Here is a 21,285-nt window from a genome sequence, read left to right as displayed (position 1 = left end):
GATAATAGTTTATTGTTCAGCAAATAAATTGTGAAATGCTGCATTTAATTAATTACCTTATGATGAACTGTTTCTTGAAAAAATTAAGTTTCTTCAGAGTATTAAATAGATAAGTTTTTTTTTTTGACAGATTAAATAGATAAGGACTTATATGTAAGTTTTTTGAGTCCCATTTTGGAATTCTCTGCATTAATAATGAGGCTGCTTGCATAATTGGATTTATAACTAAAATGGAATTACATGCCAAATAGGTCATATAGCCTCACATGTTATCACTGACATATTTTCAGATCCCTTGAAATACTATTTTGAGCATTCATAATTTAATTAGACATTTTGTTTTGTAACTCTAAATATTTTTATAGCATTTTCTATTTAGTAGACTTAGAGTTTTTTTATTTAATTTTTTATGGAAAAACTTTCACTAGTTCATTTCATTTGCTGGTTTTACTTTCCTCTTTATTTGTTTGTTTTTCTTCCAAAAATGGCAAGTATCAAAGGACTAGTTTTAATATCTTGTAGCAGTGTACAAAATAGGTAATATTTATTAGAGAGCCACTTTGCAATTCTTACTCAACATGGTCTGGGTCATCTTTGATATAAATGAAAGTTTAGGGACCTGTTTGAAAATAACTATGTTGGAGGACTCAAATAGAAAATTAATGTCAGTGATAACATATTAAGCTATGAGTATGACTTGTTTGGTTTATTTTCCATTTTAGTTATAAATTCAATTATGCAAGCAACCTCATAATGAATGAGGAAAACTTACAAATTTCTTATCTATTTCATACTAATCCCAAAAAATAAAATTGAAATAATCAGAATGCTTACAGGTCTTCTGTTGACAAGAATTATTCTGAAGAAATGAGAACTTTTTCCATAGAAGCTTTGGTTGCAAGTAAACTAATTAGGGTTTTTGATTTTTGTGTGCCTATAAGGCATTGAAATTTCCGGTTTAGTGCCTCTTTAGAATTTAATTCCAAAAAAGTGTCTGGACCCACACGTTCCGCATTGTGGGAATGCGGAACACGTGGCGTTCCACATTCCTACAATGCGGAACGCATTAATCAACTGATTAATTATTTAATCAGTTGATTAATTACTCCCTAATGATTTGGGAGTACTTTTGTCTCCCCAATAATTGATGTACCAATATTATTTACATACAAATTTAATCTAAAAATTATATATTCATTTCGCCTCAATAAAATTCGATCACTTAAAAAAATATACTATTGAGAAAATCGATTTGACATTTGTAAGATTTAAAAAATTAGTATGATAATATTAATAAAAAAATTGAAACAACCCAGTTTAATATGAGTTAAAAATATCATAATGCATTTTAATTTTTTTTATCAACACCATACAAAATTTTTAAATTTATAAATGTCAAGTCGATTTTTTTAATAATATACTTTTTTTAAGTGATTAAATTTTATTGAGACGAAATGGATATATAATTTTTAGATTGAATTTTTATTTAGATAATATTGGTGCACTAGATTTGCTTTTTGTCATTTGTAGTAGATGTTGTATTTTTAATATATTATTTATTTTGAAAATCGTTGTTTAAATAAAATTAATATTATATTGTTTTTTAAAATTATATTATTTGTTAATTTATATCATTTGTTAATATTAATTTAAAATCATTTATTAATATTATATCGTTTTTTTAAAATTGTTAAAGTGCCCAAATATTAAAGTTGCTTAATTAGCTGATTTTTTGTAAATATTATTCTTCATATAATGAAGTTTAACCTTTGACAAAAAAAATAAAAAAATTAGCTGATTATTGATTTAATCAGCTAATTAATGCGTTCCGCATCAAGCACTCTTTTGAAATTAAATTCCAAAGAGACACTAAACCGGAAATTTCAATGCTTTATAGGCACACAAAAATCAAAAACCCAACTAATTACATTTCTCATGATAAACATAAATTTAACAGCAATCTGTAAATAATATGACAACTAATTGCATTTGAGAATATATCAAATCGAAATCAAAACTGATTCAAAGATCTACTTTAGTTATAAAATGTTCCCATAACAGGATTGAATACATCATTGATCAAGTAGAAGAACCAAAAGAGAGATTTGGAGCTCAAAGTTCAGTTCTGTATCAAGAACTTACTAACATCTGAAAATGGATACATTCAGCAAACTACTCTTAATCAGCTCAAAGATGCAAACATCGCCTTTTTTGAGTGAGTTTTCCGCAGCAAAGAGAGGCCAGCCGCCACAAAACCTGGCTACGTGACAATTCGAATATCTCAACACCTTCACAGGCCACATTCTATCAGCAACCTGCAGTGTCATCATATTATCTGTATCGGCCTTTACATATTCTTGGCCGAAACTAGTCGGAATACTCTGCACGAAGTTTCGTTTCAACTATATCAGCATAAGATGTTACACAACACACACATTATGATACCTTCTAGCAGTATACAAAACCGAATAACCGAACCAACTAGTTCAATACCGTTTATAAAACTTTACATTCTTATAAATTAGTTTGGTTTGTTTTTGAAATAAATCACAGTTTTGGTTCGACCCAGTTCAGTTAGAACCAAACCCGCTACTTGTGGGTTGTGGCCGAGTTTATTATCTTATCAGTTTATTATAAGAAAATAAGTTAAATGAACCTACCACTGAAATAGCCTTCACTTTGCTCAACCACACGACGGATTTGAATGATGGATTCTTCGTGATGAATTTGTCTGCAGCTTCAAGTGCTTGAGAATTTCTCAAATGTGATGAATCCGATATACTGTTTCTAAAAACCTTCTTTCTGCAAATAGCATCTTCATTTCTATCCGTCTCACAAGCTTGGATTTTTCCATCAGCTTCCGGACTCAAAGAAGAATCATCGCCACCGCAAGGGTATCCTATCTCCAAACCATTTTTGCCACATATGATCACAGAGAAATGACATCCACCTTCATCTCTAAAAATTACGAAGCTCCCATGTTCCAGAGAATAGAAATCTGCAAATTCTTTCCAGCCCTTATCTAACAAAACATCATCACCAGACTTCGACAACTCTACTTCCCATGTTGCACCGCTAGGAACCTTAAGTATTACAGGACTCGACAAATTGTTTCCGTGCTTCTTCAGAAACTCTTTAGGCAACCCCTGATCATAATACATATCAAGTTATGACTTTAGCACATTAAAAATTAAATATCAATACATTTACTTTTCAACAGCATGCTTCAGAATTAGAAAAAGAGCAAATAAGAAAGCTTACAACTTTTCCTTGGTGGATATCATCCTCATGAATTAATTTGAAAAACTGGAAACCAGTATCCATTACAATCCAGTCCTCTTTGATAGCTTAGCTTCTTGAAATAATTCGCTTGAGAGTTCAATATAAGCTTGAACTTTAAAGGACACTGGTACTGTTCTAGCTGAAAGGCTGCAGGCCTACAGGCACCTTTGACTTGAATTTATATTTTTACTGACTGTACATAACTTCAGTTTTTTGCTACACATAATGTCCAAAAAAGCCAAACTACAGAATACCATTTTTAGCTATAAAATCAATGATCTATAATTCTTTTACAGCAATTGCAAAGATAAGTATCAGAAAGAGATATTCTTGCAGAAAAAGGTTACATCCATCCATTATATTTACAGCTGTAAACAACCCTCTTGAATTTAAACTTCAAATCACTTTTTTTAGTCATTAAATTCAACTCCTATAACTAGAAACTTTCTTTTGCAGTGATTAGTACTTCAAAGCTTGAATTTGCAACAATTGCAATGTTACACAGGAAGGTTAATTCAGATTACACAAAAACTATTGCAATATCTGCTTGGTTGATAGAGAAAATAATCTAACAGAAAGTTATGCAAACTTGGCTGAAAAAGAAAACATCAAACTAAAAGAGAAAACACACATAAAAAAAAAGTTAATTCTTTGAGAGCACAATAAGTTAAAGCTAGGGATGCAGCAAAAACGTAGTTAAAGCTAATGTAATATATATCTTGTTAGAAAGCCTTAGTTTGGAAATAATAGTAACCGTACTGCTAGAGGGCTCCATAAATATGAGCCAGAACTCAGCCAAAAAAAACTCTTATGATTGTGCAAACAAAACCTGCCTAGAATTTGTATTACCAATAAATGAAGTATTGAATCCCTTAGTGTTAGTTTCTTCCCATGAAGTAACCTCAATATGGCTAACTCCAGAAACGCCATCTCCTCCAGCATTTTTCATCATCTCCCTCACCCTTGCCACATCATCCCATCTCTCTGCAACTGCATACAGATTTGACATCAACACGTAAAGCCCGCCATTTCTGTAATCCAATAAGTATAATTTCTTGGCCAAATATTCTCCAAGCTTGACCTCATGGTGGATGTGACAAGCGCTTAGTAAAGCACCCCAAATAGCAGAATCAGGTTCGATCTCCATATCTTTTACAAATGAAAATGCCTCATCGAGCAAACCCGCCCGAGCAAGGAGACTAACCATGCATGCACAGTGTTGCAAAGTTGGCACCAATCCAAACTCTTTGGTCATTATCTGAAAGTAGCTTCTCCCTTCATGAACAAGACCGCCATGGGTGCAGGCGGCTAGAATTCCTAAAAATGCGATGTCGTCAGGTTCTACCCCTTGCTCTCGCATTCCAGAGTAACAAGTTAGAGCCTTATGTTCAAGGCCATACCAACTATATCCTGAGATCATCGTATTCCATGTAGCTAGACATGGTTCATTTATGCTATTGAAGACCCTTTCTGCTAGCTCAATTCTTCCGCACTTGGTATACATGTCTATTAGAGCAGTTCCAACAAAATCTTCTAATTCTAATTTGTTCCTGAGAATGTAACTGTGAATTCTCTCCCCCAATTGCAAGTATCCTAGTTGCGAACAACTAGACAATAAGCTCGCAACAGTAATGGCATCTGGTTTACATCCGTATATCTTCATTTGACAGAAGAACTCTATAGCATCACTAGCCCTTCCAGCCTGTGCACATCCAGATATAACTGAATTCCAACTGATTAACGGTTTTTCACGCATTTCAGAAAACAAAGAGAATAGAGCTTCCATGTTGTCAAGCTTTGAATACATAGTTATCAGCCCATTCATGACCAAATTATAGTTGACCAGCCCGGTCTTAATAGCATAACCATGAAAGGCAAGGCCAATGCTCATGTGAACAGGGTCAGTAATCCCATGAAGGATGCTAACCATGGCAACTGAATCTAATTTCATGTCCAAATGCTGCATATGAGCAAAATACTCCACTACCAGACCCATTTCTCCTGTTTCGGCATAGCTTGAAATGATTGCAGTCAAAGAAACTAAGTTTTTCTGCGGCACAGACCAGAAAAGCAACGCTGCTGAATTCGTGCCTCCACATTTTGCATATATACAAACTAATGAAGTTATTACGGATGCATCATTGACAAGACCAACTTTGACAGCATAACAATGTACAGATTCCGGATGAGCATTAGCCAACAACAGACTCATAAATGTAATAGGATTGATCTCAATGCCTGCTCCTACCATCAGTTTGAAGACAAGCATTGCCTCATTAAAGTAACCATTTTGACCATAAGCACTAATCATAGTGTTCCAAGAAGCTACAGTTCTTCTATCTACCATCTCTTCAAACAGGAATTCGGCAGCTTCCAACTCTCTGTATTTCGCATACATTGATATAAGTGAATTTTTCACTTGAGAATCCAAATCAAGCCCATATTTGATCCCAAACCCATGAATACACTTCCCTTGAAACACCAACCCAACCGACGGAAGTAAACCAAGTAACGTAGTTTGACTCGGGACGAAACCCGATTTAATCATGTAAATAAAAATCTCCAACGCATTGACATCACACCCATTTCGTGAATACCCAGAAATCAAAACATTCCAAGAAACAACATCTCTGTGAGGCATAGAATCAAACATCTTATGTGCATAACTAACCCACCCCAATTTCATGTACAAATCTAACAGAGCAGTACTTATATAGATAAAGCGGTCAAGACCCGATTTTACTAAATGGGTATGGATTTGAATTGCTTCTGTTTTACTAGAATTTGGTGGGTTTGGAGCTGAGGATTTGAAAAGTAAAGAAAAAGTGAAATCATTTGGTTTCGCGTCGGATTGTAATAACTGGCGAAAAAATGTGAGTGCTGGTTTTGGTGTTTTTGATTTAATGTTAGATTCTAGAAGAAAGTGGAAGAACGAGAGATTTGGTTTTGAAGAGAAGGCCAAGCTCATACTATAGGATTTTTGGCGCCAGATTTGACCGTTGGCAAGTTTAAAGTTCTGTTTAATTCACACTACTTAGCAAGTTACAACGTCGTTTAAGCGGGATAATTTATAATTCACCTTGTCTCAATAATATTTTGAATTGATTCTAAGAATAATTGGCTAGATGTTTCAATTTCGTTAAAAGTTTGCTCTCAAAACTTTCAGTAGCCTCCATACCGCCGGTGTGAAAATAGGCTGGCGGGTTAAATTCGTGTTGTGACGACCCATTTTATTAATATGATTAGAGTTTACATGAACACGGCCAATTTAGTTTATCGTGTCTACTTTTTTTTGATCTGCCAAGAAAGGCCAAAGCCTAGGGAACAAACTAATTAGTTCTACAAACTCTAGGGATACAGACACCAGCTATGTCTTCAGGCAATAGGTTAGCTATATCCGGCAGCATTTCTTCATGAATATAAATTCCAATAGGACGAGAAAAACCATGGTTAGCCATCCAATCCGCGCATCGGTTTCCTTCTCTATACGTATGGTAAACACACACTTGCCAAGGTCTGTCAAGAAGAGACCTGATGGCTCGAAAAAGGCTCGTGGTGGCGTTTTCAGAACTATCATTCTTCCTGATAGCATCAACATCAGTCTTGCTGTCCATTTCGAGAATGACGTAGCGGTAACTCTTGTTCCAGGCAATCTCAGCAGTCTACTTTAATACTATATGAAATTTAAACGAGTAACATAATAAGACATGATTAATACATTAAAATAAACGGATAACACGATTAATAAAATTAAACGGCTGACATGACACAACTAACACGATCCACTTATATATAAAAATATTTAAACTATATAAATACAATTTTACTTTAATTTTGTCAATTAATACTTAAACTATAAAATTTTATTCTGTTTATATATTAATAAAATTATATTTAACCTATTTAATAATTTTATTTTATGAAATTATATCTGTTTTATTTTTATATTATTATAAATAATATAATTTATGAAGCGGGTTAGATGGATTCGCGATTCAACCCGTGATAAGAGTCATTTATATTATGTTATAAACTGAATGACACATTTTTGTGTTAATTTTGTTATCTTGTCATCTAGGTAGCACAAGGACAAGGATACGGAAAAACGGACATTTGGATACAAGCACGGCGAAACAGTGCTATGTAAAGGTTTTTCATGTAAAAAAATAAAGTTTCGTGTTCGAAAATTTCCAAAATTGAATGAAGTATCCGTTCTCCCAAGCTTGTCACAAATAAAAGGCAAAGCTTTAGATCAAAACCCAGATGATTAAAATGGTAAAGTTCACGTCTTTCATTCTCATTTACGTATCTTTCTCCTTGCACAATCTGTTTCTTGATTTAGATTTCTAATTTGTAAGCTATATATTTTTTTCCTTGCAGATGATACCGAGTGCCTTTGTAATGGAGTACAAGAAAATCATGCCTCGTACACTAAAATTTCCTAAAATTGGAATTTTTTATACAGTATTGGTTATAAGAAATAAAGATGGTACATTTTCCAAGTATGAAATGGTACAATTAGTTAGGTGATTTGTTTATGACTTGGAGTAAATGTAGTTTACCTTAGCCTTTTACTTATTTTTATGTTCTTGTAAAATTATGATTGTTTTAGTATCTTTGAAGTACAACTTTCCTATGGTTTCAGAGAAACAGATCCTGTTTTATGTCCTCTCTTTCAATTTGATATCTTTTTTCTGCCAACTTTTGATTTGCATGCTGTCAGTTTGTAATCTATTTCGAGCTAACATAAGCCTGTGATACAAATTTTATGACTAGAAATGCAGTAGTTTTTAGGTAATTTAGAGTGACTTTTCTGTGTACCATTCAATAAAAATGTACAACTCAAATCAAGTGCTAGTAGGCTTGCAGCCTTTCAGCCAGCTTAGTATAGTGTCCTTCTTTTCACAAGTTTCAAGCTTATATTGGACTCTCAGGCAAATTATTTCAAGAAGCTGAGCTATCAAAAACCTCTGGGATTATCATGGAGAATGGCATACATTTTTTCAAGATACTTCTTAATGCTGATATTCAAGCAGGAAAAATTGTAAGCTTTCTTGTTTGTTTCATTTTTCTCTTTCTGTTCCTCAGGCATGCTGTTGTTACTCTCTTGCTCTTTCTGATGCTTTTATTTTTTTTGTATGTTCTTGAGTAAAGTAGATAAAGCTAGGTAAAAAAACCATTTGTAAATGATCTTCCATATTTCTAAATCCCTGTGGTTTTTCCTGTACTGTTCTTGAATTTTTTGCATACGATTTCTTAGTTCAATCCATTGCTTTTCAGTTTAGTTTTAGAGATAACCAACAAAACTTGATGTGTTAGATCTGTTGAAGTTGAAACTGCTCTAATTAGTTAGATATCTTGTTTCCACAACAGCAACTGATTCTGAACTGTTTTTTATTGAATAGATTTTGTACTTGTGTATTAGCAAATGAAGAGTAAATATTATTGATGTTTAATTTGTAATATTTTAATGGCATAACTTGATTTGTGTTTTGATCAGAGGATGCCTAAAATGTTTGTGAAAGAGCATGGAAACAGTTTGTCGAATCCAGTAATACTTGAGGTCCCTATAAATGAAACATGGGAAGTAGAGTTGTCTAGGCCGGATGATGATGTTTGGTTAGATAAGGGCTGGAAAGAATTTGCAGATTTCTACTCTCTGGAACATGGGAGCTTTTTACTTTTTAGATATGAAGGTGATTGTCGTTTCTCCATGAAGATATGCGAGAAGGGTGGTTTGGAGATAACATACCCTATCGGTCATGCCTCTTCTTCGAGACAGAAAGCTCCTGGAAAAAGGCAAGTGCGTTATTGCGATAGATATAAAGATGCTAGCTCTGATGATGATCACGTGGATCAATCGAAGAATTTACATAATGCTTATGTTGATGGTCATGCCTCTTCTGTGAGACAGAAAGCTGCTGGAAAGAGGCAAGTGCCTTACTGTGATAGATATAAAGATGCTAGCTCTGATGATGATCATGGGGATCAATCGAAGAATTTACGTAATGCTTATGTCGATGATGGTCATGCCTCTTCTGTGAGACAGAAACCTTCTGGAAACAGGCAAGCGCCTTACTGCGATAAATATAAAGATGCTAGCTCTGATGATGACCATGGGGATCAATCGAAGAATCTAGGTAATGCTTATGTTGATGATGGTCATGCCTCTTCTGTGAGACAGAAAGCTGCTGGAAAGAGGCGAGTGCGTTACTGTGATAGATATGAAGATGCTATCTCTGATGATGATCATGGGGATCAATCAAAGAATTACCGTAATGCTTATGTTGATGATTACAAGGAAAAAAGGAAGAGTGATGTCTCAAAATTGGCTTCTGACTCTACTAGAGGAATCAAAGAAACCATAGTCAAGAAACGTGGTCGTCCTAAGTCAAGTAAACAGTCTGAGAAACCTCAAGTTTCCGCAACAAAAACTGGTAAATATGATCTGTTCTGAATTAGTTTATTTGTATTGTTCAGAAAAATGACATTTGTTACTAGCTTGGTTCATGCAAGGTGATAAAGCTGAGAAGAGATCCGACATTAAAATGAAACATCCATTTATTGAACTTGTTCTGAAAGACTATCACAGATTCAGCTTGGTAAACTTTTCATGTGCTTTTCCTTTCTGAATTACTTGTTTTTATGAAATTCTGAAGAAAAAATGTTCATTTTCTCACTGGTTCAATTATGTTTGTATGATAGGTGATAACCAAAGGTTTTGCTAATAGCAGTGGCCTCATAAACATGAGAAAAACTTGTATTCAAGATCCTGTCGGAAGGCAATGGCCACTATTGGTCCACATAATGAGTACTAACCAGCTTCGCTTGAGCACCGGCTGGTCTAACTTTTATCGAGCTAATGAACTGGCTACAGGGGATACTTTGGTTCTTTACTCCAAGCTAGGATTCGGTTCACTCATTATTGCCGAAGTTCATAAATGTGGTCGACCCGAGCTTTAACTTCTTTTCTGCTGCATCCTAGCTTTAAACTTGCTGACCATGTTCTTATAACTAGTATGTTTGTTTAGTATGGTTAAACTGCAGCTTTGTGCTCTCAAAGGATTAGCTTTATTTGTGTGTGTTTTCTCTTTTAGTTTGATGTTCTCTTTTTCAGCCAAGTTTGTATAAATTTCTGTCGGATTATTTTCTCTATCAACCAAGCAGATATTGAATTAGTTTTTGTGTGATCTGAAGTAACCTTTCTGTGTAACATTGCAATTGTTGCAAATTCAAGCTTTGAAGTACTAATCACCGCAAAAGGAAGTTTTTAGTTATTGGAGTTGAATTAAATGAGTTAAAATAAGTGAGTTGAAGTTTAAATTTTCTGCAAGAATATATCATTCTGATACTAATTTTTACAACTGCTGTAAAAGATTTACAAATCATAAATTTTTAAGCTTTCTTATCCTTTTCAATTTTGTTTTTCTTATTCTGAAGGATGCTGTTGTTACTTTAGCATACAATTCTTTTTAAAGTCCCATTTGAGTTATATGCCTACATTAGTTATATGAGCATACAATTCTAACTGAACTGAGTCGAACCAAAATTGTGATATATTTCAAAATCAAACCAAACCAATCTATAAGAATGTAAAGTTTTTTAAACCGTATTGAACTAGTTGGCCAGTTATTCGGTTTGTATACTGCTAGAAGATATCATAATGTGTGTGTTGCGTAACATCTTATGCTGATATTGTTGAAAGGAAACTTCGTGCAGAGTAACGCCTTTGAATATTTATAGTTCGGATTCTGAAACGGATTAAAACAGGTAAAATTTTCAAAAAATGATTATGACAAAATTCACAAACATAATTAGCTATCATATGTGTTAAAGTGGGAAATCCCACATTGGTTGTGTGTGTGAGTGGACATGTGTTTATATATGGTTGGGCACCTCCACTTAATACCAATTGGTTTTAAGATGGAATCTAACATAATTAGCTATCATATGCTTAACAGTTTCTTCATAAATTTATGTCTCTCATATGCTATCTATCTCCTGGAACATTATTTTGAGTATATATAATTAATTATACTTTTTTTTGGCTAATTGGCAGGTTTCACTTTCCTCCTTCTTTGTTTATATCTCTTCCAAAAATGATAAGTATCATAGAACTTGTTTATTATATCTTGTATCAGACTATCAGTGTACAAAATGGGTAACAATAATTAGAGAGGCACTTTGCAATTTGTACTCAACATAGCTTTAATACCTTGATACTTCTAAAAAAATTAATTTAATTTATTTTTACCTATGCATTTTTAAATGTCTCATATGAGTTGGTAAAGAAGAATTATTGACATATCCTAATGGGGATAAAAAGTCGCAAATGGGGATATAATATACCTTATTTTTCAATTGTCTCTTACTGGAGGCTGTAATTTTTGTAAACATTATTTTCTCTTCTAATATATTTCTCTGATATATTTCAAGAGATGAAGGGATTTGTGCAATCAACCTTGATTTGATTTGCAGTTTATTAAAAGGGACGATCAGGGTTTATCGTTATTGATTTCTTCCTTAAAAAACAAGACTAATTTAGAAATAAAAATATTAAGTTGAAAGAAGAAAATAATTAAAATAATTTAAAAGGATAGTAATATCTAAATTTTAAAAATTGCTCAGCCCCTATTAAAACTTCGCCACTCTATAAGTAAATGTACTTTGTAACTATAATATGATACAGATTTAATGAAAATAAATGATGCTATTTAGAGTTGAATGACTTTATAAAATGCTTCTTTTGGTTAGAAAGAAACTAAACAAACTGAAAAAAAAAAGTTGAAGAATGACAAATAAACAGTATGTATTTTCTTTTTCTGTTACTATTGAACCCATTTGCGTGGAAAATTCTACAACAGGATCGTTGTGACATGTCATTCGTATAATAAATCAATTGTACGTCAGTTAAGTGGAAAACTAAATGATAAAAAAAAAATTATAATTAAAATATTCTCTATCACAAATACTTATTAATTTGTTGTAAAAATAACGTGACGCAACGGTTGTATGCTCCATTCGCATGCTTACATAAGGCACTTTTTATAGTCATTTTCGTTAATATAGAAACTGTGTAAAAATGAAAATATGATAGAAAATAAAAGACAAAGTATAGGAATTTGAAAATGACTTTTACCTAGACTTACTCGTAGGTTTGCGTATCTGTCAGGCCAGTTCAGGCCCGTCTCTTTAAAGCCGGAACAATAATTATTGATCTCAAGTCTGATTCAAGCTCAAACCCGTGAAAAGTTTGGTATTTACAAGCGAATTTAAATTTCTCATTTTTTCATAATTTTAAATCTAAGTCCGAAAATGTTTGGTCCGAAAAATATAGTGCAAGACAGGATTTACATAAGAAAAAATGAGTCCAAATTGAACTTGAATTGAATTTGAGCTTACTTAAAAATGATAAAGTCTGGTAAAATCGGCTCAAATCCGGACCATGAACTAATCTAATTTTACCTTAGTTATTTATACAGATTAAGTTTTACTTGAATTATTGGCTTTATTAAATTGTTTTCGATTGAGATAAAAGTTCTATAAATTTCTAGGAGAGAAATTTAAGAGCATAGATGGTCATGGTTTCAGGAACGACCATTGATCAGTTTTGGTCTAATCTATTTGAAAAATTAAGAAGTTTAATTTTTAAATAAATATAAAATTATATTTTAAATTTTCTAAAATAAATAAAAAAAGTATCTATAAAGAAAACTATTAAAATTTTATATTAAAACAATAAAATTGGCATAATAAATATAAATTACTCTCTATGTTCCCATTAGATGTTTATTTTTATTAAATAGTTACATATTTTATTTTAATATTTTTTTTAATTCGTTTTAATTAGTAGAATAAAGAGTATTAAACCCTCTCAAAAAAAGAATATTATTAGCATATTTTCTAAGATCATTTTTGTCATTTATGATTTATATAAATTTCGAATAAACTTTTTAATATTTTAAAGAAAATTGATGGAGTAATAAATAATATAAAAATTAAACATAGAGTATGGGACTGGGAAGACATATGCACCTCTCCTGGTGTAATTAAACAGAGTCAAATTACATCAAGCTGTCAAAGATTTAGTCAAGATTAATGATGACAATTTGAACATAGATTATGGCATTAATGCCTTAATTAGAAAAGCTTATGAAAAATTAGCCTTAATCACAAAGTAAAAAGTAGCCTTAATTAATAATAATAAACTATGACAATTGGTCTAAAATTAAGTCTTCCCTAAACGTTTTTCTCTTTTTAAAACTCCGACGCGACAAAAAAAAGAAGTAATTTTAACCATTTTTTTAATTAAAATCACTTCTTCACCATCTAGTTTTTTTTTTCAAATCTCGTATTTATTTATTTTATGTCAATGATTACAGATCTAATGTCTTTTGATATTTTTTTTTCTTCATGTATGTTTTATGGGACTGACTATATGCACGCACTCCTTATAAGTGTATTTTTATCTTTTAATTACTCATAAAAAGGAGTATAAATTCAAATTAAAGATATTGATTTTTTCGATTAGTGATGGATTTGTCGAGAATTTTTTGTTACATAGATAAACTTCTGAATATTAGAATTAAAATAATAAAATATTAATTGTAGAGTTGAGGCTTGAACCAACAATTTTACGATGCATTTAAAGACGTCTTAACTATCTATCGTTATTAAATAAAAAATTTATTAAATAATCATTAATTAATATGGTATTTAATAATTAATGATATCAAGTGTCATAAATTTAATGAAAAATTTGCTTAGGTGATGTAGGTTCGCCTAAGAATGTTCCTATACGAGGTCCACAGTGGCACTTGTCGAGTGAATCATTGAATCAAATAATAGGACAAGATTCCCTGTCTTCTCTTTTGCATGTCAACTCAAACCAAACACTTTCCTATACAGTCTAAACTTCTTCAACTCTCAATCTTTGGCACCCAATTAGGTTTTCCGGCGAGAAAAAATGGTAAACCCCCGCAAAAATCAGACTCCCTCCCTTGAATTCTTCAAAGTTTTTCTCTCCGACCACAGCTCCGACCAACTGGTATGGTGTCCCCCTTTACTCTGATATGCATGCATGTGTTCTTTTTGTTTCCTTGATTTTGGATCAACTTAATTCACAGTCCATGAGAATTTAAGCTAATGCATTTGTAGGTGAAATTTCGGGTTTTTTTTTCTTGATGAAACTGTTTTTTTGTTTCTTGAACGAATGATTATTTTAGTTCTTAATGAAAAGGGTAGTGTTTGTTCCTAAAAAGAATCATAATTTTAGCAGAAAAATGTGAATTTTAAATTTAAAACTCCTAATAAAAGTGTAATTTAGGTAATTAGCTGCATTAGTTAGTATAATTGTAGTTGATAATATTCATTGTGATTGTGTTTGTGATCTATATATGTTTCCTGAGTCATGTTCTACTTTGCATTTGCATTATGGATTTTGTTGATTAGCAAAATCGATTACATTAAACCAGGGTTGTCGTCATGTTTCAGAGCTTTCCACCAGCTTTTGTTATGCAGTTGGATGGAAACGTACCCGAAAATGCTACCCTCGAAGATCATACCGGAAAGGTTTGGAAAATCAAAACTAGAAGTAGTTTGATAACTGAAGAAGGTTGGAAAAAATTTGTAGATCATCACTCTTTAGTTGATGGGGACTTCCTTGTTTTCAAGTATGATATGAACTCCAAATTTTTCGTTAAAGTATTTTCCGGAAATGGATTGATAAAGGAAAAGGAGTGTAGTAGTAGCGTCGTTGTGAAGGAGGAAACGGAATCCGAATCTGAAGAAGAAACGCCTATGCGAGATTCTACTAGTGGTAACAAGAGAAAATATTCTGATTTGGAGTCTAAACAAACTCGCAGACCAGTTGGTTAGTTGTTAGCAGTTTCAGTGTCAATATATTGGTAGTTTGTTCCTTTTTTTCTACATTTTGCCTCTTTTATTCTAAGATGTTTCTATGCTTAAAGGTAGACCTAAAGGAAGTCGAACTAAATCGAGACAAACTGACGGTTCATCCGGAGAAAGTAGATCAGTTGTCACACAGACCACGTCAAAGCAACGTGGACGACCCAGGAAAAGTAAAGCAGCACCCAATTATAAGCTCAATAATCCACATTTTGACATATATATGACCCGAGCATCAAAATATACTCTGGTATATTCATTTCCACATATTATGCAATTCCATTTAGTATCTACGTCTTCAATTGGCTTAATTTGCGCAGTTTTATTGTTTCCTATCAGTATCAGAACACCATAATTTAGGAATTAGACCCATGAAAAGTTTTAATGGAAACTGAAAACAGGGAAGCTAATTATTTTTTGGTATATGCATGGCTCCTGCTTAATTATATGATTTTTCCATTGGCGCATCCCTTGAATGATCTTTTAGTTTGAATGCAAAGGCAGACATATTATGCTATTTTTCGCAGAAACTTGTCGTATCCTATGTTTTGGCTTTGCATTTTTGAAAAGTCCTGAAATTCTATATTTACTCTTGCTGAATATATTGTTTGACCGTTTTTCATTTAGACATTTACCATTTCAATGTTTCTGTTTCTTACTTTTCAAGCAGCATAAATGTTAACGGATTTTGTTCTTTTATACAAGTACTTGTCCAGGTCAATGTTCATTTACTGCAAGTCTGGTTAGTAACGCGTGTCTTTTTGTGTTAGAAATAAGCATAACATGATCTTGATGCTATAGACCAGCCAATTCTCTTGCAATCTTATATAGTGTTTGAGAATTGTTCATACAAACTAATTTGTTACAGCTACCCATTTAAAGTATCTAACAGAAATTTTGCTGCTTGCAGTATATTTATAGAACAGTGGTGAACGAACACAACCTCAAATTGCAGGAAAATATGGAACTTCGCAATGAGAATGGCGAGTCATGGCCTGTAAAAGTTCACTTTAGAACTGATGGTCGCATTGCAATTAACCATGGATGGTCTGATTTTCACAAGCAGAACAAAGTGGCATTCAATGACAGATGCATTTTTGAATTTCTCCCTGAAGAAAATAACATAGTCAAAGTAATTCAGGTGCACATTGTTCCAAAACAGGTGAAGCCCCGTAAAAAAAAGCTATGTTGGACGAAAACGGAAATACTGAAACACAAAACGGCAAAATAAAATTTATTACGAGAGTAGATTATATATTTAAAGTTTCAGGGTTTCAGTAATGTTTTTGAAAACCGAAATGAAATATCGAAATGTATGAGTCGACAAGTAACGATGCAATAAAATTAGTATTAGTATTCCTTTTTGGTTACTTTGGATTTCTTTAAAATGCATTTTTTCTTTTGATTATACTTTTGTCTTCAATGCACTTCTGGAATTTGATGGAGTTTGAAGTTGAAAGTATATCTTTTTTGGGTTCTCTTTAGTTGAACTTAAAGTTATGTATGCTTCTAGGGGAAATTGAAAATGTTCCCTTGCATGAGACCAGCTTTTTTGTTGAAATAATGGTTCAAGATAGAAGCTTTTATATTCTGTGTAATTTATTACTGTAGAACCCATCAAAATGTAATATTAGTCTAATGTGAGACAAATGTGTAAAAGAACAAAGAAAAAAATGTTTGAACAATTATGAACCTCGAGCGTGTTTGCAATTTTAATATAAATTTACGACTTGATATAAACTATTATTTTTTTTAAATTCTGAGTGTTGAGCAATTTTTCGATTAAAAATTTAAAACTACTAATGTGGATGCTAGAACAATTTATATTTTGGTGTGCATAATAGTGTTTTTTACTAAAATATTATTTGATATTTTGAATGTAAAGATATAGTCGTTTGTCTTTTAAATTGTCAAAATTAAAAATTTGTTAAAATTCATTATATAATTTATAATTAATCCAAGAAAAAAAGTTCCCTTTATCAGTAAGTGATAGCTCATTACCAGTTGATGAGAGTGATGTACTTCTGATATTGAAATATATTAATTTTATTTAGTTGCTTCTAACAAGAAATATTTCTGAATCTTCTTAGAAAGCAAGAACTTATTTATTATAAGCTCAAAATACTAAATTAATCCCAAATTTTATAATATTATACCCAATGGTCTGAATAAAAACTAAACTTTTTGTCCATATCCATGTTTTGAGTTTGACTGGTTCATATGTTAATTTATTTTTCCTGAATTGTTGACTGTAACTTGATAGTGAAATGTACAACATTTCAAACCTCTTCTCAAGGTACGATACTTCAGCTTTTGAATTTTGCTTTATCTCTTTGCATGATAGAGATTCTGAGTTTTGTACTTTTATACCTTTATTACCCGCATGCTCATTGTTTTGACTGATCTTTCATTTCTTGCTTTACAAGTAATCGTTTTGACAGTGGTTCGGTTCAAGCTTTTTTCCTTGTCACTGATAATGACTGAAAGAATATATATGTTTTTTATGGAGTAGGTATGTTTTGGCCTGGCTTTTCTGTTTATGCTTCTGTTTGGTTAGTGAGAAAATCCAAGAAAGTTAGCATCTAAAATATTTAATTTCTTGGGTTTCAGTTCTTTTTCATTTTGCCCTTTTTTGTTGTTGTTTTTTACCCTTATTTGCTTCCAATTTTCAGAAACTAAAACAAGATTAATTCAGAGTTGCTGTGAAAATTCAGAAGCAGAAATTTCCCTGAAAAAAATGGATCTTCCTAAGGGATTCTTGGGATATTTTTATTATTTTCTGTTCTTTCTTCCAGTTTTTGTGTTTCTATTCATTCTTGGAATAATCAAAGGTGACTGTTATTTCATTTTTTTTTCTATGTTCATTAATCATTTTGAATCTTTAATGACTAATCTTTAAGACAATGTGACAACAGGTGCAATTTTCACTCCATTTGTGCTTCTAGTTATTGCTTTCGGAGATACAGGAGTTGTCATAGGTTTATTGCCAGTTCATCTAGTTTGGAGTATCAACTGCTTAATCAAGTAATTTCTTTTGTCCTTTATGTCAAATTTTATAGTAAACAGATGAAATTTTGATCAACTGTTTTCAAAATTTGAAACAGAACAAAGAAGTTTGGTCCGTACATGAAGTGTCTCTTAATCTTACTTGTTCCGGTACCAATAGCAATATGGATTACCATTGGAGTTGCTGGAAGTGCAATTATGGGTGCTGGATATGGTTTCATTTGGCCTGTAATGGAGACATTTAAGGCTATTAGTATGGAAGGGCCAATGCACATGAAGTTTCTCAGATGCTTTACAGTAATGTTCTTATACTTTTTTTTTTCTACTTTGGTTTTGGTTTAAGTAGAAATAAGAAAATTTATTGTTTTTAGTATCATTTTAACAGGATGGCACCTGGACTTGTGTTTGGGGAGCGTGCACCGTTGTTCGTGATTTTGCGGATTTTTCCTTCCATTCGTACTTCTCTGTAATGGATGGGCTGCTTGAGTCGAAGGAGGACGAGGAACCCATTGAACTCAAGTATTGATCATTCTGTATCATCTATGTTGCACAGAAACAGAAAATATTGAAACGAGAAACAGAAAAAACGATATTTTTTTACAGGATTATGTAAAAAGTAAAAAGTTTCGGAATTTCAGAAGCCTTGATGAAAATGTAAAATGAAATGCTGAAACGTTAAACTCAAAAAGTTTCCGTGCAACATAGACTGTCCTTGATGGAAAAACTTAATTAGTTTTTAGCGGTTAGTTGAAAAATGTTCATTAATGAATCTTTGTTGGTCTTTTATTAGGGTTATTCAGATTCCTGGCTGCATTCTAGCAGCAGTTTTTGGTATTCTGCTAGATGTGCCTGTTATTACTGTAATAGTTCTGTACAAATCACCTATACTACTGTTCAAGGGATGGAACCGGCTGATTCGAGATCTTATCGGGCGAGAAGGCCCATTTTTGGAAACTGTTTGTGTTCCATTTGCTGGATTTTGGATCCTGTTGTGGCCAATTGTAGTTCTGCTAGCAACTTTGGCAGGCATGGTTTCGAGCTTTGGTTTTGGCTGTTATGCTGCAGTTGTTGCTTATGAGGTAATGCTTGATCAGCACATTATATCTGTAGTTTGCCTTTCATTTACTTTACATAATGTGTTGGAAAAAATTTAACGTCTCAGGAAAATTCCACGAAAAACGGATTGCTATATGCGATAGCTTCTGCATCTATTTTCGACGAGTACACCAATGATTTACTTTACCTGCAACAAGGTTCCTGCTTTCCCAGGTATGCACGAAAATGAAAATGCTGAAACAGAATTCGCTCAACCAACCTTTTTAACATTATAAAAAGTTTTACAAAAGCCAAATCCAGTGTGCAACATAATTTTCTATATATCTGCATAGTTTTCTAGACCCTTGCAAACTGTCTAGTAGATTCTGTTCTTGTTGGCATGCAGACCCAAATATCGCAAACAAGTTTCTCCAGATTCTTCACTACTTCCAGTGAAGAGACTGCAAGAACAGCTTGATGGTGCCTATGCTGGTGAACCATTCATTAGGCCTCCTATTGATAAAGCTAACACACTGAAGACTGCAGTGGTAAGAATGGACAGGTTTATAATAGTATAGCAACATCTTATATTCCATGGAAATTTATCAAGTGCCACGTTTCAAAATTTTGTTTTCGTTTCCAAAAAAGATTCTATAGCTCAAAATTTTCATATTCATAACATATTCTTGTAAAAATATAGTATCGTCATTTTCCGCTTGAACATTTTCTGTTTTTCGTTTCCGTGCAACACATGCAACCAGATATGGGATAGCTTCTTCAAGTCATTTGAAGAAATTGGGAAAGAGCTTCTTAAGATGGAAGCCATTGGAATATCAGATTTGGATGCCTGGAGAGTCTCAAAATCAAACACTGTCAACATTGGAATTCCTGCATACGCATTTCTTGAGTGCTTCCTTCGTTCGATTAAGAGTAATTCCACCGGCTTTATTCTTCGTAAGTTTGCGTATTATCAACAAATTTGCATAAAATGTCTGAAAATTCAATATAACATGACACATTAACTAACTCATTGCTGTTCAAGGTGATGATGTTGTGATAACAAGTGTGAATAGACCAGAGGGACGAGTTTTCGATTGGCTTTACGAGCCAATATGGATCATGAAAGAGCAAATCAGGAGTCTTAAATTGAACAAAGCAGAGGAGCTGTACTTTTATAAACACTGCTTGTATGGTGGTGATGCAGCCAGAATTGAATCTTGGGAAAATGATGGCATTCCACCCGAAGACAAGATTAAAAGAGCTCAGTTGGAGGGTTTGAGCAGAAGGTATTGTTCATGTTTTCATTTCTTGATATGCTTGTCGAATTTCGTTTCTATTTTTGAAAACGCTTCTGAAGTGTCAAAATCTTATATGTATAAATGTTTTCATTCCTTGATATGTTTGTCAAGTTTCGTTTCTGTTTCCGAATACGATTATAACCATTTCTCGAAAAATATGTACATTCTTCTGATTTTCATTTCAGCATTTTCTCGTTTCATCGTTTCCGTTTCCATGTAGCATAAGCTAATCTTATTAGTTAAAAACAGATTACAAGGCTTTTGTTTGAGATTATCGAGGCTGCCGACATCGCGCCGTCGCTTCTTTGAAGTTGTAAAAGCTATTGAGCAGGAGGCAAAGGATTTAAACAATCATGGAGATGGAGATAAAGATATAGAGGCAGCTAAATAGTTCATTTCAGCATTAAAAAGTAGAACCAATATGAGCAGATTTTCTGGTTTTCCACTGTAGTTGTAATATAGCCAATATAACAATTTTAAATTGTTATATCCATCTTGGTCCAGTTTCTAAATTTTTTGTTCAATTTAGTCTACAATTCTGTTTCAAATCTATGTTATGATCTCATGCTGATGCTGGATATTAAGACCAATTTAACCAAAATCGGACCAAATTATAAAGTGGTATTGGATAATCTGATGTGGCAAAGGACATGTCATTAATGTAGTAATGCAATTGAGGCCACATCATCCAAAAGATACCAGGTGGCATTGGTACATACATCTGACATGGCTGATATTCTGTTATTTACTGAATGCC

General features: G+C 32.8%; 5 protein-coding genes across 10 annotated transcripts; 3 read left to right on the top strand and 2 right to left on the bottom strand.

Annotated features, from left to right (window-relative positions):
* Positions 1–1,971: 1,971 nt before the first annotated feature.
* Positions 1,972–3,880, bottom strand: LOC126654460 (B3 domain-containing transcription factor VRN1-like). Its single transcript, XM_050348319.2, has 3 exons — positions 3,262–3,880; positions 2,661–3,146; positions 1,972–2,381 (listed from the first exon to the last, which is right to left on the bottom strand). Exons 1-3 carry the CDS (start codon positions 3,322–3,324, stop codon positions 2,142–2,144), a joined length of 789 nt encoding a protein of 262 aa, XP_050204276.1. The 5' UTR covers positions 3,325–3,880; the 3' UTR covers positions 1,972–2,141.
* Positions 3,881–3,975: 95 nt separating this feature from the next.
* Positions 3,976–6,526, bottom strand: LOC126654459 (pentatricopeptide repeat-containing protein At2g04860). The gene has a single exon (XM_050348317.2). It carries the CDS (start codon positions 6,248–6,250, stop codon positions 4,091–4,093), a length of 2,160 nt encoding a protein of 719 aa, XP_050204274.1. The 5' UTR covers positions 6,251–6,526; the 3' UTR covers positions 3,976–4,090.
* Positions 6,527–7,369: 843 nt separating this feature from the next.
* Positions 7,370–10,460, top strand: LOC126654467 (putative B3 domain-containing protein Os03g0621600). Of its 4 annotated transcripts, none has more exons than XM_050348326.2 (6): positions 7,370–7,557; positions 7,663–7,771; positions 8,217–8,326; positions 8,783–9,719; positions 9,784–9,884; positions 9,988–10,460. In XM_050348326.2, exons 1-6 carry the CDS (start codon positions 7,546–7,548, stop codon positions 10,243–10,245), a joined length of 1,527 nt encoding a protein of 508 aa, XP_050204283.1. In that variant the 5' UTR covers positions 7,370–7,545; the 3' UTR covers positions 10,246–10,460. The 4 variants fall into 4 exon arrangements, with proteins under 4 accessions (XP_050204283.1, XP_050204284.1, XP_050204285.1 ...); XM_050348327.2 differs by having other exon boundaries at positions 7,371–7,557; positions 9,799–9,884; XM_050348328.2 differs by lacking the exon at positions 7,370–7,557 and having other exon boundaries at positions 7,678–7,784.
* A 3,616-nt stretch (positions 10,461–14,076) lies between these two features.
* On the top strand, positions 14,077–16,559 carry LOC126654668 (putative B3 domain-containing protein At5g66980). Its single transcript, XM_050348604.2, has 4 exons — positions 14,077–14,329; positions 14,776–15,154; positions 15,252–15,439; positions 16,100–16,559. Exons 1-4 carry the CDS (start codon positions 14,249–14,251, stop codon positions 16,418–16,420), a joined length of 969 nt encoding a protein of 322 aa, XP_050204561.1. The 5' UTR covers positions 14,077–14,248; the 3' UTR covers positions 16,421–16,559.
* A 954-nt stretch (positions 16,560–17,513) lies between these two features.
* On the top strand, positions 17,514–21,076 carry LOC126655925 (uncharacterized membrane protein At3g27390-like). 3 transcript variants are annotated; one of them, XM_050350307.2, is made up of 11 exons: positions 17,514–17,701; positions 17,862–18,020; positions 18,105–18,213; positions 18,294–18,492; positions 18,581–18,714; positions 18,986–19,274; positions 19,358–19,464; positions 19,637–19,778; positions 19,992–20,184; positions 20,273–20,516; positions 20,778–21,076. In XM_050350307.2, exons 2-11 carry the CDS (start codon positions 17,927–17,929, stop codon positions 20,917–20,919), a joined length of 1,653 nt encoding a protein of 550 aa, XP_050206264.1. In that variant the 5' UTR covers positions 17,514–17,701; positions 17,862–17,926; the 3' UTR covers positions 20,920–21,076. The 3 variants fall into 3 exon arrangements, with proteins under 3 accessions (XP_050206264.1, XP_050206263.1, XP_050206265.1); XM_050350306.1 differs by lacking the exon at positions 17,514–17,701 and adding an exon at positions 17,712–17,741; XM_050350308.1 differs by lacking the exon at positions 17,514–17,701 and adding an exon at positions 17,724–17,763.
* Positions 21,077–21,285: the final 209 nt, after the last annotated feature.

This window comes from Mercurialis annua, linkage group LG7 (genome assembly GCF_937616625.2).
Source record: "Mercurialis annua linkage group LG7, ddMerAnnu1.2, whole genome shotgun sequence".
NCBI classification, from domain to species: Eukaryota; Viridiplantae; Streptophyta; class Magnoliopsida; order Malpighiales; family Euphorbiaceae; genus Mercurialis; species Mercurialis annua.
The sequence above is the reverse complement of the archived record's forward strand: the minus strand, read 5'-3'. Positions and strand labels throughout refer to the sequence as shown.